The following is an 18,224-nucleotide window of genomic DNA, read 5'->3' on the forward strand; positions in this document are numbered from 1 at the left end:
CATTAGTGTGCTAGAAATCGAGCATTTTGAGCATCCCCATTTCCCATCCAATCTGAAATGAGGCCAGCTACACTTAAGTGTCCAATGCAAAGTCAAACTAGTCGTTTGCCATTTTTTTTAGCCAATCAGGAGTCAAGGCCAGCGGGGGAGAGGGGGAGGCTTTAAACTCTGTAATGTGCAAAAGGATGGTGCTACGTAACTGCTTAGTAACAGCGTTCCCCCAGATTTCAATGACAGACAGGGCGCCACTAGGACCCAGAGGACAGTAACGGCTCGAATCAGTCAATACCTGCAGCTGCTGTTGCTTGCTGGTGGCATCCAGGTTTTGTGCTGGTTTCCAGCAGCTCCCGAGCTCGCCGGGCAGCCAGCGTTACAGGGGCAAAAGGGGAGGAAGGTGATGACAACCAATCAGGGTGGCCCGTTCCCTCGAGACGTCATAATCACAAACAAACCCCAGAACCTGCAGCAGCAATAACAATAACAGACTGTGTCAGCTGCTGGTCAGTCGGCTGTGCATACGTGGCCGCAGTCCGCAGCAGCTGCTCCCGCCAGCGGCGTCGGGAGAGAGCAGGCAGCCAGGGCAGGCTGAAAATAGAAACGCTCCTGCCTAGAAGAAACTAGAGGCAATGTCGCAGGGCGAGGGACCCAGCCTACAAGAGGAGAATTTGCACGGTAAGAGCCAGCCCTTCCCCCCCTTTCCCAGCAGTGCCTGGGCCCCTTCATTTGCAGGCCTTGCTAGGGAAAGCGCCCCCATCAGCCTGCTCTCGCCTAAGGACTTGCTGTCCAGAACGGGGGCTGTTGGAGACTCGGGTTCCCTTTGTTTATAGCATGTGACGTCTTCCCAAGTCTAGGTCTGCTGTTACGCTCGTTAACAATCACGCAGTAAACATGAAACTTGACAAGCATGGGGGAAAATGTCAGCACTTGCAAATGGGTGGTGATCAGTACTGCATGCGCAGGGAATATACAGGGCTGTCCTTAACGCCACAAATGAGCGTGTGATTGTGTGCGGGCTTATTGTATCTTGCCTAGATACAGGGTTAATGTGAGCCATTTAAAAACCACACAGTCAGTGAGGGATCTCGTTACACCACCCCTCCCCCCACCGTGAGGTTGCCATTAGCAGCAATCCAGTTATGGTAACATGTCAGGTACGGTTATAGCTGCATGGATGGCTGGGTGTTTAAGAAAGAAAAACACCTTCTTACAAGCTCCCTGATATAATTCACGTTCCTTAGACTGAGAATCCATGGGCCAGGTACAGTGGATTTGAGTCTTTTTGGCCAACACGCACAATCAACTGTATAAAAATGCTTTCTACAAAACCGACTTCTATAAATTCGACCTAATTTCGTAGTGTAGCCATACCCTAAGACACTGATTTTCTACTGGAAGTAAATAATGATGATCTATCATTTAACATCTTTTTAAAGTTCAGATGTACCTATTTTAGTTTTGACATCTCCACCCCTTGCAGCAAACTATAATACTTTGACTGAATATACATTTGTTTCAAAATACTTAGGCACCATGGAAATGGAACAAAGTGAGTTAGGATTATAATAGATATGCATGTTTTACTAAGGGTAAAAAGGGAAGTGAAATCAGGGCATGTATTTGCCATACTTAAAAAAATACAGAAATCAGTTTGCAGAAAAGGAGAAATGAATTTCCCTTATTCACCTCAAATTGGAGAAAGTGGGTATTTCCGATAGATATAGGAGTTTTGGAAATAAAGAAAAAAATCTAGTTTACATTCCCACTGTTCTCTAGGATTTCCCTTTGTGCCAATGTGACAGACAGAGCAATTTGGTTTACTTGATTACCCAGTGTATATATGCCAGTTTAGGAGTTTCGCACGTAGCAAAACCACAAGAGGGTGTTTCATAACTTTCAGGGCCTTGGAAGATTTAAAAAAAAAAAAAAAAAAAAGACTCAGATGGTCTTATTTCTCTATCACTGATACAGGGAGATAGGACACACATTGCATAAAGGGACTTTGTCTGGTATGTCTCATATCCTGTGTGTGTTTGGAAAGGTTAATGATGTTAAACACTATATACAAACATTTATATGGGTGCCATATCTGGAATGGGACACTAAGACAGGTTTGCCTGATAAACCCATGCTTACACCTGGGATAGAAATATCAGGTTTTCTTGGGAAATAAGGTTCCATTTTATGTATCTTGAGTTGTAATATTATAGCAGTTCTGGCAGGAGATAGAGAGAGAGAGAGCTGTTTCTCCACCCGGGAAGTCAAGCCTGGCTCAATGTCTAGGTGACAATAGAGATGAAAGAAATTCTGACTAATATGAAAAATGGAACTCGTTAAAAAAGCACTGAAATCTCAATCACACAGCCCCACCGCCACGAATAGATTCTCAAGAAATATGTGCTCCCTGGTAAAGTACAGAATGTGTTATTTGCAAACCAAATGTACTAAATCAGAGTTAAGAGATTGTGCATTCAAATGTGCTCTAGTGTTATTGTACATCTTCCTTGTATAGGATGATATGTTGGAAATGCAAAGGAATTTGTTGGGGAGAAGGAAGACTGTGGCTGATCATTAAAGCATGTGAAAGACAGTTGTTTTAAAGGGGGTTTTCACTGATATACTTGTAATATACAGAGAGAGACTTCTACTTTGTACAAGTTGAGTTTTTCCTGCTCTCTGAACAGTTTGTCATTTCAGACATCAGAATTTTGTGCAAATGTTCTGTGGCAGTGACTAATTTTGAAAGTACGGTATTGTGCTAGAGATATTCACAAAGCCAATGATATCCCACCAGTTACTCCATCCATGCCTTTTCTCATGCTGGTCCCTATTTTTGCATAATCTTGTCTGGTCCACTGCACAAGTTAACCTTATTTTTTCCTTCAGATCCCTCCCCATGACTCCCCAAGACTGCCTTCCAGCCTCCGCCCTCTTATCTGTTTATGTTCCTGTTCTTTATAAAAACATAAGCCTTCAGTATCTAATCACTATTGCAACAGCTGATTTACAGTAATCTAGCCATCGCCCCCATCACCAGAATATCCAATATAAAAAAAGAACACGATGTATATGTAACATGTATTTAGCTCATGATCTTTTAAAGTCATAACTCTTGTCCTCTCCATATTCTGTCGTATACTGCTGTGTTATGTCTGGATTGTGTGTTAAATCAGGGACTGTCTTTAGTTTGCTGTGTGAAGCAGTTTTGAACGTCTGTGGAACTGTATAAATAGGAAATGATCATTAAAAATGGGTTTGAAGCTGGGATTTTGACAATTTTAACACTATTACCAGCACTAGCAGTTATCAGAGGTTCTTTCTGTACAGCACATACAAATTAGGTCCAGATCTCTTCCATCATATGAGAACATAGTTTGATCTTGTTAAAGAGTAAAAGATGGAACAGTGATTTAACTCAGTTGCAACTGGGGGCTCCTGACACTTGCGTCTGTAGTGTGGATGGGCCCTTAAAGGCTAAAGAAATAAAACAGCTCTTAGGTGTTAGAATAGCAAACAGAGTATTACTTGTGATTTCCATTTGTTTAACATGGCCTAATATAACCATTTATTCTAATCAGATTTTATTGTGCATTCTAATTATTGCAGGACTACAGAAATATTTTAAAGTCTAAAATCAGTCGTGAGAGCACTTAATTATCACTGTTTATCTTGTCTTTAATTTGAAGAAGTATTCTGACATTGCTAGAACTTGGAGAATGAGTAGCCATTTGCAATCAGAGATAAAATGCTGAGTATTTACTGTGATTAAAAGAAATAAGGTTACTTGTGCAGACATTAACCTAGCATTAGGATAACATTTTTCAAATTCAAAGCACTTAAACGTTATTTAAATAATCAAATATAATTATTTTAAGGAAAGATCCTGTCCAGATTCACAATAGTAAAGCATGTTACATTATTTTGGTACAAAGCTGACAGCATGTAAGGTAGTAATCAGTACACTGCATGTATGTACAAATCCTACCTTTATATTTCTGGTGTTGTTTGGATAAGAGTTTTTTGATTCATACGTTTCTGGCATGCTAGCAAAAAATCAAATATTTGGCTTATTATTTAAAAGTCGACTTACGGTACTTTCACCAATCAGATTGCAGTATGCAAATATATAGTTTGTACTGTATGACAGTTGGCTGAGTTATGTGATATCACCAGTGCACCATCCAGTGACAAGCTAATTTTTTTCCTGTAAATGTGAGTACAGGCGTAGTTTCAATTTAATTTCTTTCATATCCTACACCTAGTAAATGGAAGAGCAAAAGGCGAGCGAGGGCTGGAAAGAGGCATTTGGAGCAAGGCAGGGCAGGATGGGAGCCAGATGGTAGGCTCAAAACTGCCGAAGGTGCAGAAGCCAGGGCCACAGTCAGGCCACATCTACTTAAACATCCACACTGATGACTCTTCTGAGCCTGTTCAGGATTTCCACCACAACATAACAGAAGGACGAAGAAAGGTTTTTATATAGACAATCAGACAGATGAAAAGGTAGGAAGGCAACAGATGGCAGTTAAGTAAAGTGTTTTCCCCAACTTTGTTATCACAAGATATTTGCATGCAAAGGATTATATGGAGTTCCAAATTTTAGAGGAAGGTTATTAAATTGTCCATTTAGTCAACCACAACACAAAATGGCTTGATTGGATTCCTGTTCTTATCTCTTGAACATTCTGTCCACTCAGAACACAGCCAGCAAGATCCTCTCTGTCCTGTCGCTCAGATTACATTTCACACTTCACAAATCTCTGTATTGGCTCCATTCCTTCTGCGTTCTGTTAAAGCTACTGCTTTATTTATTTTGATTTCATTTCTTTGTGTATGTCATGCTCCCTACACTCTGCTCAAGCCTCTCGCCTAACTGTTCCTTTTCCTGGTCCTGATTTATTGGCTTCTTTTAAATTTCTTGTAAGAATGGTCCCTCCAGTTAATACATGCCAGTACCCTCCCCTTTCCACTTGCTCTCATTAAAAAGTCCCACCTATTATCTTTACCAAAATGCAAATACTGTCATCTTTTACCTAATTGTACTGTGCCTGGAATGCCTTTAGATCAATGGTTCTCAAGCTTTTTTTTGGGCATGGACCACTTGAAAATTGCCAAGGGTCTCAGCGGACCACTTAATGATCTTTCCAAATATTGTTTGTACTGTTAGCTAACTATTGTAAAGCACTTTGGATAAAAGCGCTATATAAAAAAAAATCTTAATTAACTTTTTTTGTTCTACAAATAAAAGCACACAACTCATATTTTAGTATCAGTAGTCTTACCTTTCTAAGGTGATGGAGGTGCCCTCTCTCCCCTGCCACAGCAGCCACAGAGCTGAGGCTGGGAAGGAGGGCCGTCTCTCCCCGGCAACCACAGCCCCGGAGCCGGTGAAAGTCGCCTCTTTCTCTGGCAGCGGCACATCCCAAATTTCGCCCACCCCCTCTTCTCACCCCACTGCCCTCTCCCATCTACCCCCTATTCCCCCGAAGGCCACCACCTCACCTTACGTGTGTGTCTTCTGCAAGGTCCAGACACCAAATTAGGTGGGTGGCCCTTCATTTTCTCATGTGCAGCTGCCCAGGCGCGCACCTTAAAGGGAACTATCCACGGACCACCTGAATGGAACTCACAGACCACAGTTGGAGAACCTCTGCCTTAGATTATAAACTGTTCAGGGTACGGACACTATATTATGGTATTTACTATTGTAAAGCTTTGTGTACATCAACATTTTATATAAATAAGCTCCATTGATTTGTGTGTATATATGTAATTATTTAAGTGTTATCCACTTATTTGATTTTATAAATGAAGAACCAGCTCCAGGTCCTTTGAAATATGGGTGGTGCTTTCAACATGGAAGTTAGTTGTTACTGAATACATTTTGATAAGACAAATCAACATGTCACTGTCAACTGATCTTACATATATTGTAGGTAGCAAATAGCTGATCTAGCAATTGCCAGACATCCTATATTGCCCAACAGTGATACTTTAAAATGTGCTTAATGAAGAAGGTAAACAAGAAGCACTGTTTTTATGGAGCAATGATCCTACAACATTGAATAAATTAACAGTGAAAACATTGGCAGAGGAAGTCAATCCTTGAGATTAGAATCCGTATCTGTCAACCGCATTGAGCTGTGAAGATGCATACAGTGGATTATCCCACCAAATTAAAATGAAAGCTTCTGTAACGGAGTATGCACACAGACACTTTGTACTTTCATATTTTTCCTGTGAACCAGAACTGCATGACGTATTAGCTTTCTAAGAAAAGCATCTAAGTATTACGGTAGCCATTCTTCCCCAGTTCATAAGCTGGAATACTATGGCATTGAGCCAGCATTTTCTGGTACATTTTACATCACACTGAAAAGTCCTTGGTGGGAGGTCTGACATTCTAGCTCTTACAGCTCCTTTTACACAGAGCCACTTGTCCACAAGTGTGCAGTTGCTATAAAACAAACCATATTACACAAATGTCTGGGGGGGGGGCCTGATCTAAAGCCCATTCAACTCAATTCAGAGACTTCTGTTGACTGTAATGGGCTTTAAATTGGGTCCTTAACAGACAAGAAAGTGGCATAAAAAGAACAAACAGTATGAACAGTACCAATATATTTACTCTGGGGAAAAATGTCTTCAGACAACTATTTTGGAAGTAATTGAAAGGGTTACAACTTTACCCCTTTGAAAGGCATGTTAGAATAGTTTTACTGTTAACCAGCAATAACCATGTGTAACAGGTGTAGTCACGTTGTAGAAAGCAGGAGTGAGGTTATCAGACCTAACCTGGGTGTTAGTCTGTTTTGCAACTTTCAATATTTGTCTTTGTGACTTTTTCCTGTTTTGTTTTTAAATTATGCCAAGCAGGTTCCTGGGTGGAACTGCACTTCAGCAGTAACGGCAATGGTAACCCCGTCCAGCCAACAAGCCACGAGCAAGTACCAGACTCTATTTCTATTTACAATGGTGACATGGAGAAAATACTCCTAGATGCACAGCATGAATCCGGAAGAAGCAGTTCAAGAGAAAGCTCCCGCTGTGATAGGTAGCTATAAATACATTATTACAAACACAGAAATGCTCATTATAGTGCAATTTTCCTGGTGTGTGTGTGTGTGAGATGTGTTTATATAAACACATTTATATCTGTATAAAAATTAACAAATTGTTTTTTTTTTATAATAAGTAAAAATAGAAACACATTCTGAAGTAGCCCATCCTGAAACCATAAAGAAACTGTAAGGGAAAGAGCCATGGAAAATTTAATCACACAGTGTAAAGGGGTCTTCTTAAAGTTTTTTACATGCTGGGACTTTGTAGGGAAAGTGTATCAGCATCAGCTGCACTTTGCACAGATACACTGCTAAATCACTGGCAACATTCCTGCTGTAATAAAAGAAAATCTGATGCTTTCACAACCTGGGTTTGCACATGGTGGCTGCCATCCTAAGAGACTGTACGATCAGTCTGTGTGGAAACAATGCCAATGCCATTCTTAGAGTGTAAGGTGTTACTTTATTAGCTTTATGGAAAAGTAATGGTGGGAAAGTAATGGTAAAAAAGGGATGATAAAAACAATTTGTGCTTGTGATCTTAGATAATTGCTAAAATGATATTTTAGCTTAAATCTAATTTACGGACCATGGAGCTTTCTAATAGCAGCATTTAAAAACAAATTTCCATATGGGGCAGCTCTCGTAAATTGACAGATTTCATTGGGGCTGTGACAATTTAAACCAGTGGAGGATCCTCACTGTAAAGTTTAATTTGATTGAAGGAACTAGAAGACTTATGGAATGGGCAAGGGGATGTGGGCGCTCCCATTTCTAGGTGGCTGGTCTGAGTACAGGCGAAAAACCATTGTCATCTATCCGCTGTTCTTCAGTGATATATATGAACTAAGTCGTGGGGACAAGTCCAGTAACCCTGTAGACAGATGTCCACATCTGCAAAAAGTTATACCATGCATTAAACTGACTTCCTTCTTGGCAGATGTAGTCAAATGAGCATGGGTTATGCTGCAACCCTAGAGGTAGTTCCATTAGGTCAGTATTTAAGCACATCAGTGGAGAAGCCTGTGCCCTTGCTGCCCATGCTGTAACTATCCAGTAGAAGAAACTTCAGCTGTGCCAACAAAGTTAGTTTGCTAACTTTTAGTTCCACGTGTAGAGAATATCAGCATGAAGAATTTAATGAGACTTTTCCCTCCTTTTGCTTCTGTTTACAAAGCCCTCCTCGTTCCCAGACACCTCAGGACAATAACAGAGCTTCTGAAGTGGAGACTCACAGCAGTGGAGAAAAGAATAGCTCTCAGGTAAAAGCTAAGTCACCCCTCCTTTGAGAACGTGTTTGTGACTATCACAGTTCCAAGACCAGTCTAAGGAAACTTACATAGAAAAGATGAGATTGATCCTGCAAAGATTAAACCACTGAGTAACTTTAATCCTGAAAGTAAAAGGGATTTCCCTCTGGAGTCAAGATACTCAGTTGTTTAAGGGTATGCCTACGCATAAAATACCAACAGCTGGCCAGTATCGGCTAACTCGGGCTCCTGGGTTCCAGAGCCCGAACTCCAGCCTGAGCCCAACCATCGGTGCTGCAATTTTATAGCTCTGCAACCTGAGCCAGGTGACCCGGGCCAGCTGCAGGTGTTTTATTGCAATGTAGACACACCCTAAGTCTTTGCAGGCTCAGGCCCCATTGTATGGACAGTTCTAAGCCACTGAGTTGCATAGTCACTTTTTTTGAAAACATATGAGCTGGGACTTTCAAAGGGCCCCAAGGGAGTCAGGTGCTCATTTGTATTTCAATGGCAGTTTAGTGCCTGACTCTCTTAGGCCTCTTTAAAAATCCCATACATATAGGTGAAAATGTTCATAGTCTGAATTTACAGATTAGGAAGGATGGTTCAGTAAATACTTTACAGGATTGGGATTCAGGAGACCTGGGTTTGATTCCCAGCACAGCCACCTGCACCATGTGTGATCTTGCCCAAGGTCATACAATCTACTCATGGTCTCAACTGCCCATCTGTAAAACAGGTAATACTGCCCTATCTCACAGGGGTCTTAGGAGAATAAAACCCATTAAAGATTGTGAGGTACTCAGATATTACAATAATAGGGTCTGTAGATATACAAATATTGATATTCACTAATGTCATATAGATCTGCAAGGCCGAAATTTCCTCCTCCTGACATGACTGTAACCCCTTTGTTTTGCTCAGGCTTACACCAGCAGGTGTTTGTTGGGAATCATTAAAAAAGGGATAGATAAGACGACAGAAAATATCATATTGCCTCTGTATAAATCCATGGTATGCCTACATCTTGAATACTACGTGTAGATGTGGTTGCCCCATCTCAAAAAAGATATATTGGAATTGGAAAAGGTTCAGAAAAGGGTAACAAAAATGATTAGGGATATGGAACAGCTTCCATATGAGGAGAGAATTATAAGACTGGAACATTTCAGCTTGGAAAAGAGACAACCATGGGGGGATATGATAGAGATCTATAAAATCATAACTGGTGCAGAGAAAGTAAATAAGGAAGTGTTATTTACTCCTTCTCATAACACAAGAACTAGGGGTCATCAAATGAAAATAAATAGGCAGCAGGTTTAAAACAAGCAAGAGGAAGTATTTCTTCACACAACGCACAGTCACCCTGTGGAACTCCTTCCCAGAAGATGTTGTGAAGGCACAAACTATAACAGGGTTTAAAAAAGCTAGATAAATTCATGGAGGATAGGTCCATCAATGGCTATTAGCCAGGATGGGCAGAGGTAGTATCCCTAGCCTCTGTTTTCCAAAAGCTGTGAATGGGTGACAGGGATGGATCACTTGATGATTATCTGTTCTCTTCATTCCCTCTGGGGCACCTGGCATTGGCCACTGTCGGAAGCCAGGATACTGGGCTAGATGGACCTTTTGGTCTGACCCAGTACAGCCATTCTTATGTTATGTTTGTTGGTTTTATTTTTAAATAATAATGTGCTGCAAGAGCACATCATGAATTTAAAAGGAGCAACTTCAGGCATAACAAAACCTTCCTTTTGTCTGTTAGAAATTATAGCCTTATAGGTAAATTTTAAAAAGCAATGAATTGGGATTTAGCCATATGATCCCTATTCACTTTAACAACTGGGATTGAGCAAGTATATTTCGACATGTTACTTTGATAATTTACCCTTAATATTTTGTGTGTTAAATATATTAAAACATTTTTATGCATTACTTTTTAAATACTTGTGAAGACTGCTGGCAACCAATGCAGCTGGTAAATCAGGATTAAAAAAGGATATTTACTGGAAGCAGAGAGTCACATTTTACATACTGTGTATTGTCACATTGCTGAAACAAGGCTAGAATCACAGGTCCACACAACCCCCTTATTAGAAACTTGCTATTAATCTTTAAATTTTTCATCTAAAAACTCTTTTGTAGATAAAGTTTTATAAGTAATTCAGTTAAATGTACAAAAGAACCTCAGAAAAGGATGAGCTGCCTGTCCAGAGCATGCTTTAACCCAAATAATCACGTGTCTGGATGCAGCGAGAGCTTCATCCTGAGTAAGAAAAGGAGGACTTGTGGCACCTTAGAGACTAACAAATTTATTTGAGCATAAGCTTTCGTGAGCTAAATACACACACACACACACACACACACACACCAACCACTGAGAAGGAAATATTTTCATTCATTCTCACACTCTTTCTCCCACTCCCTCCCTATATATATATATATATATATACATACACACACACACACACTTTTGCACCTAGAGAGAGAGAGAGAATCATGAGTGAACTGTTGATATATATTATACACAAAAGAAAACCTTCATTAAAAAGAAAATTATAAGATTGCAAACTCAAACACTCAAAAGTTATTATATGCCAGAATTAATGTTCTGTATGACCTTAATTTGCTTCCCTGTGTACACACACATTATCATAGTCTTAACTTACATGATCACATACTCTTTTTTCCCCACCAGGACCCCTGCCTCACTCAGTGCACACTTAATGAGCAGCTATTCAATATTTTGTTTTCTCCTCATTGTTCAATGTGTGGCCCCAGGCCTTATTTACTGTACATTATTCAAATGCTTCTCTGAAGACAGAATTAATTTCCTCATGGGCTTTTCCATAGTGCTCACCACTGTAGTATCTGAACTCTTCACAAACATTAATGAATTTATTTTCACAACACCCCTTTGAGGTGAGGGTGTGGTATCCCCATTTCACAGATGGGAAATTGAGGCAGAGAGAGAGTAAGGTCAAAAGTATCCACAAATTTTGGTGTTCAGTTTGAGATGCCTAGGACCTTATTTTTTCAAGAATTTAGCATTACATAATTCGTTACATGTTCAAAGCACAGCTCCCATTGACTTCAGTTGCAGCTGTGAACGCTCACAACTTCTGCAAATCAGATGCAAGGGTCTCAAGTCAGGCACTGAGAAAACAAGGAACAGGGATATAGGACTGGCAGGGACCTCCTGGGTCATCAAGTCCAGTCACCTGCTATCACAGTCAATCCTGTATTGTATAATCGTGCTCAGAAACTTAAACTGCATCTTAAAACTATTTCAAACAATTAGTGACCATGTGGGAGAAGTTTGGTTTAAGGTGATTTGCCCAATAACATATAGGCATTCTGAAGCAGATGCAGCAATAGAATCCAGTTCCCCAGGACACCATTCAACTACCCTAATCATGAAACCATCCTTTCTTTTTCCTGCAGTCCCCTGCCTCATTTACTACACACCTTCCAACTTCTGCAACATATGAGGCAGGGTCCTACAGACAATAGCCACCTTTTCTATTCAACCCTGATTAATCTTCAAAGAAAGTACACCCTATGCACTGAATGAAGTGGGGATCCTATGGAAAAATTAGTATGGGATCATGTTATTAAAAGACTATCATAATACATGCGCACAAGGGGACGAAATTAAGATTTCAGAGGCAACTTCTAAGTTTCTGAGGAAAGCTTTTCCTAGCTTTTGAGTGCTTGACTTTGTAACCTTAATAATGTGGTGGTGTTTTTTTATATAGTGGTGTGTGTGTTTGTGTGTGGTTTCTTAGATTTTTAAAAAGTGAACTGAAAACACAAGCCTTTCATTATGTGGCATCATATTGAAACCCACATGGGTCATCAGCAGGCTTGGAACCTTTAGATTCAGCACGCAGACTTCTCCCAATTGAGCTAAGGGAGTAACTGATAGCAGGTTGTCATCCTCTATATGGAGTATCACCAGAGGAGGAGAGATTTTGCCTGGGGTTTCAGTTATTTGCTGACAGCCTTGGGGTGGTGAGACTAAGAATCTTGAGTTCCATTCCAGGCTCTGGAGGGGAGTGTACTCTGGTGCTCATGGACCCTTCTACCCCCCAAGTCTGACACCTTCCAAACCATCCCCCTCCAGCCAGTCCCTCTCTGTTGAAGTCCTGTCTCTTCCCCATCCCTGGCTCCCCATCTCAGTCCCAGTCTCTGTTCCTCAGGTTTCTCAATGCCTATTTTCACAGGGATGGCAAAGCCACATCCCTGACACAAAGGCCACCCTTTGCCAAATTTCACATCCCGTGCCAAAGCATGGGGACAGAAGAGCTTTTCACATGGCTTGTCATGGGTAAAACACATTTTTTCCCTAGCCCTGTTGGAAGTGATTGAACCATTTTGGCTGAAATTTAAAAAAAATAAAATAAAAAAATGCATAGAGGGAAGGCATTGAATACTGGGTTGCAGGAACATATGGACACCGCAAGTGAACTTGAGAATTAGAATGGGGGACAGATGAGAGGGCTGCATTGTAGCAGTACAACCCAAGATGGCCTTACGGTGGGCAAAGCCAGAGAGAGTCCAAATTCTGTAAGTGAGTCCAGTTTCTATAAGGATGGTGGTGGTAGTGATTTGTGTAGTCATAACCATCCAGTGCACTGTTTGATGAAGACTCTTTGTTTTAGTCTGAAGAAGATTTTCTTGAAAGAAGAAAAGAAATAGAAAGGCTCTTGCAGAAAAATTCAGACTGGATATGGGATTGGTCCAGTAGGCCTGAGAACATCCCACCAAAGTGAGTGTCCTCAGCATCCTGCAGTCCTTCTGCTGGGGCTTTTATTTTTATGGGTGGTAAATGTACATTTGCTAACATGATATTTGTTTTCCTCTCCTAAACTAGGGAATTTCTCTTTAAACACCCTAAGCGTACTGCTTCTCTCAGCATGAGAAACACAAGCATGATGAAGAAAGGGGGCATATTCTCAGCAGAATTTTTAAAGGTGTTCCTTCCATCTCTGCTTCTCTCTCATTTGCTTGCCATAGGGCTAGGGTAAGTTTTTATTTTTTTTTTTAAATAAAGTCTTTCTACTGTAGCTTTCTCCCATCTGTTATTTGAATAGTGTCACTCCAACCTGTAGTTCTTCATATGCCTAGAATTTAAATGGTACAACTATTTTGACACACTGACCAGTTATTCACTAACTAGTATCCACTACTTTGAAGCTATTGTATCACAAAAGCAAAGCAAAGCATGACCAGACCTGACTAGTCATCTTATGTTTTGCAAGTGTCCTACCTGTTGCTTGTGGCATTGCCGTATGGGTCAGTTTTCCTCAATGCTTTTCTCAGTACTTGAGGATTTACCTAGAGAACTGTCAAAAGCTGAAGTTAGGAATTATACAGACATAGTATTCAGTTCTGTTGTGATGGGTGGATTTGAAAGGGAAAAAAGCCAGTGGGTTTTATTCCGCATGTTTCAGAAACATGCGAGCGTCTATAAAAACAACGAGAGGGGTCTTTTTCAAATTAGCATTGTGCCAGATCATACGGACCTGTAGGAAAGGGACTGGGGGAAGAGATCTATCCCTCAACTCCATCCACTCAGGGCTGGGGTTTCCCTACCTGTAGAGGGTGCTTCAGAGCCTATCCCTAAACCGAGAAGATACCCAGGTATCCCCACAGATGTTAGGGAATCTGTGGGAGGCCAGGCCCATCCACATCAAGGCCCCATGGAGGTTTACTAGGGACTTCCCAAAACCCTAGAGGGAGTGAGCTTTGTGGAAAGGACATAGAAATCTCAATTGTCATGTCTTTTCCTAGGAATCTCTCTAAGGTTAAAGGGGAATGATCTGCTTCCCACACCAGCCACAATCTTCCTTTTTCCCTTATCTGCTCAGTCTCTGCCCTCTCACCTGTGTAGATGCTAGACCTCTGAAGAGGCCTCTAGAAGTTCCGGGGGGCAGGGGAAGGTTTGCCATATGTTGCAGAGCCACTATTATAAACAAACAAGGTGAAGCTTGCTCATTCCACAGGGCAGCGTGACTTGTTGTGATCTCTTACCAGCATAAATCAGCACTAGATCCAAAGGGTTCGACCATTGTAAAACTGTTGAACATAAAATAAGAATCAGGCTTAATAACTTGCCAGTGCTGTTTACAATTATCGCATTGGCTTGTTTTCAGTATCCCTTCCCTGATGGAGAGTCCCTTATTTCCTCTCTGTTCACACACCCAATCCAATTGGTTAGGGTCAGACTGCAGATAAGGGAGAAATATCTGAAAGGTACACACTCCTAGGTGTGTGAGGGCACAGATTAGCTAACTTAATATACAAATCCTAGACCCCAACCATCTAATAAAATAAGTGATTTTAAACAATCCAACCTTTACTTTCCCCCAAATCTTAAATATATGTTTAAACTCACTTAAAATAAGTCTACAAAGTTGATTAAATAGGAATAAAAAAAACTGTATCTGACTGTTCAAAATGTATAGAAACACACTGAAGTTTTCCTTTGAAGTACGAACAAGAATACTATAATATTATATGTATTTCATTAATTGACTCTCCAGAATTTCTCTGACCTTGCAACATTCTAGCTCACTTACGGATATAGTAGCAGAAGATCACAACCTGTAACAGCTTCATGAAGTGCTACGTTTAAATGTGGTCACAATGGTTAATTTTCATAGTGGTCATTTCTTTCATTTGAGAAAAGCAAACAAATACAGGAAAGAACACAGAATAATAGTGAAATCATATTGAGGTAAAAAATAATGAACAAACAAATAATAAAAAGCGATTGATGAAAACACTAAGTCAAATAACCGAGTGGGTGTAACAGCTCATCTTACACTGAGCACATTATTTTGCCTCTTAATCTGGTGTGAATTATGGGTCAAGAGTACGCAGAAGCATAAGCAACCAAAAACTGGTGTTTATAACAAACTCTTTTGCAATCTTAACAATATCAGGTACTGTGACTGCTTCTATAAATTACATACTAGTTATCTGATGAGGGAAAAAGCATTCCTTACATGCTGTACATTCTTTTTAAAAGGAAATGCGCATTCACATGTATTCTCTTCCCCAAGGATTTATATCGGAAGACGTCTGACAACCACAACTACAACCAGCACCTTTTAAAGGAAGAATAAAATTCGGTCAGGCTCAAAGCAGTGAGAATATCCATCTGGGAACACAAATGGTGAATGGCGGGAACTTCTGAGCTTGTGATAGCTACAGGACCTTGCTGTTTGTTCTGTAAACATGTTCCTAATTTAGTAGTAGATGGGGGACAAGAAATACGGAAGCCAAGCTATCATGTATAATGTTTTAGATCAATTTATAAAGCATGTTTCAGATTGATTAATATCTGCTGTAATGCTTGGTAATGAAATATCATTGAAAATTTAAAAAACCCTCAGTGTTAATAAACAAACTCTTAGCTTTCATGTACTGTTGTGATGTAGCTAGGAATTCATCTAAACCATTATTTCTTTATATTTCTGAAAAAGTGAATATTGTCATTATTAAGGTGTGGCCTTATATATGCTATTAGAGAATCCTGTGACTTGATTTGAGGTGACTCATTTTCTTAAGATTTTGATTAGCTGTTCTGCATAGGGGAGACACCAAATGTTAAGACACTCTCTAGATGCTCAGCTGGTACATACAGTGTAGCTTCAGTGGAACTATGTTAACTTACAGCAGCTCAGAATTTGGTCTACAAGAGCCTCAATTAAAATTTGGACCCCAGTGCCGAACAAATTATTTCCTTTTGCAGTGCTCTTTGTCATTTAAAATTCCTCTTGTTCTATATTCTTGCAAAATATGGCTTTAAAACAAAGTATTTTTTGATTTGATGACAGAAAAAGTGCACTTCCATCCTAAATTGGCCTACTTATTTCCCTTATAAATGTTAAGGAACAGCATACTTGCTTATTTAGGTATACTAATGGAACTCATTTTGATTCAGGAATTTAATCTTACTGTAATAAGGAAAAAGGAGATTGATTTTTTTGTGTGCCAAATTCATAGGAGGTCTTATGTATTTTTTAATAAAAACTTGTGGATTCACAGTTGTTTCCCCTTTTTAAAAAAATATTTCAAACCAATTTCTGAAAGCTGCTTAAAAGGCAAGTGCTCTCTTTTGGACCATTTCACTGTTTGTTTGTTTTTTCATACCTAATTCATCTGTGTTATCACAAATAGCAAAGAAAGGTTTACTTAAAATGATTTCATGATTCATCCTTAGATATGAGTAACTCTGAACTACTAACTGATTAAAAGAAATTCCCAAGTGGAAATAATTGAAAGGCATGGTCTTTCATTACACACACACACACACACAGAGGATTTGCACATACAGATTTGACTTTGCTTTGTTTGTGATAACATCATTGTTTAAAAATAAATTTACTTTGAGTATTGCCAAATGATAAGGAGAAAATCAAACATAGACTTTTATCTTTTGTTCTTGGAATGGAACTGAAATGAACATAGCTGTTTACAACAGCTCCATGACTGTATACAGTGGGCACCTGTGCTACCTCACTATATTTATGCCCCATCACCAAAAATGTCATCACAGTTATAGGGATAGTTTGCTGCTGCAAAGGCAGGAAGTGGCACTCATCACCTAGCCCCTGATCTTGCAGACAGACAGTTACACATGTTTATCTTTACACATGAGTAGTCCTTTGGGGATCAGTGAGACTCTACATGTGTATGAATTTAAGTACATGCAGGATCAAGACTTGTTTTTGGTTTTTTTACATTTTTCTTAAGGTTTCAACTGTGGATTTCTAGGATTTCTTTATTTTCTGAATAATCTTTCCCATCAAATTGTAAAGCATTTGAAAATAGATTCTGTTTGAAGCCTAAAACACCTCACACAGTTTCACTCATTATAGCCCCAGATGAGCTTTGTGTGGGCTGATGCCTGCACCCATGCAGAGTTCACTCCATGATTAGGAGCCAAAGTCATGAGGAGTTCTCACTGATGGTTTTTATTCAACATCCCCCCCCCCCCCCGGCAAATATTATAGACCATTATCTAGATGTTTGAGTGGCTGTCAGATCAAGTGTACAAGAAAAATAAATACATTTTAGTGTAAAGACTTAACATCAATTATTTTTTGTAATTTTTAAAAACAGAAGTGAGCACCAGTAGGGTTTGTTTTAATTATTAGTAGTAAATATCAAATAAGTTTATATTCTTCAAACCTGCAGGGTTGGCTTTTTTCCCCCTAAAATCAGTGTGTGTGCATGTGTATCACATTTTTATGTAACAAGCTTGTAGAACTGCCCTTTTTCAATTGTGTTAGATTGATATTTCTTGTTGCATTGGAAGTTCCTTGTTTTTAAATATATCCTGGTATAATTAGCGATATTTTAAAGAAGTTTAACAGAAGCTGTGAAATGCATTTGAGAGAGACTTCCTGGTATCATTGAAGTAATATTCAGTTAAACATTACCAGAGTAGATTGTGACATGACTTGTAAGAAAAATACTGACCATTAATAAAAGGAAGGAAATATGTTTTGCTTCATTTTCTTATATTAACAGAAGTAAAGAAATCTAACCCAGGGAAACAGAGTTACCAGTGGGGTTTCCTCCTTTTGGGAAGGATGCTGGGGTACATAGTTCTGTGGACACTGACTTAAGAGTTGATTAAGTGTGGTTTAAAACCTTTATAGCCCACGTGTGTCACCCTGTTGAGTCCAAGCTGTAGAGCTTTAAGGCTGCATCAGAATCTGTGCCACAATGCTGTTTGCATCCCACAAGACTCTAAAACCTATTCAGCTACATTTACTGCGCCACCATTTTCTTTTCTATTGTTCCATTTCCAGTATAAAATTCTCAAAATAATTTGAGTTGCAAAATACCTCTCATTTAGATCATCCCTTATGAAAGGATTTATATCTTTGCTCCTAAC

At 39.6% G+C, this 18,224-nt stretch overlaps 1 protein-coding gene across 1 annotated transcript; it reads left to right on the plus strand.

Moving 5' to 3' along the window:
• Window positions 1-290: 290 nt before the first annotated feature.
• BNIP3 (BCL2 interacting protein 3) lies at window positions 291-17,837 on the plus strand. The gene is made up of 6 exons (XM_074959135.1): window positions 291-672; window positions 6,874-7,051; window positions 8,236-8,320; window positions 12,973-13,079; window positions 13,185-13,334; window positions 15,379-17,837. The coding sequence occupies exons 1-6, from the start codon at window positions 627-629 to the stop codon at window positions 15,428-15,430; spliced, it is 618 nt and encodes a 205-aa protein (XP_074815236.1). The 5' UTR covers window positions 291-626; the 3' UTR covers window positions 15,431-17,837.
• The last annotated feature ends 387 nt before the right edge of the window (window positions 17,838-18,224 follow it).

This window comes from Natator depressus, chromosome 7, assembly GCF_965152275.1.
Source record: "Natator depressus isolate rNatDep1 chromosome 7, rNatDep2.hap1, whole genome shotgun sequence".
Lineage (NCBI taxonomy): Eukaryota > Metazoa > Chordata > Testudines > Cheloniidae > Natator > Natator depressus.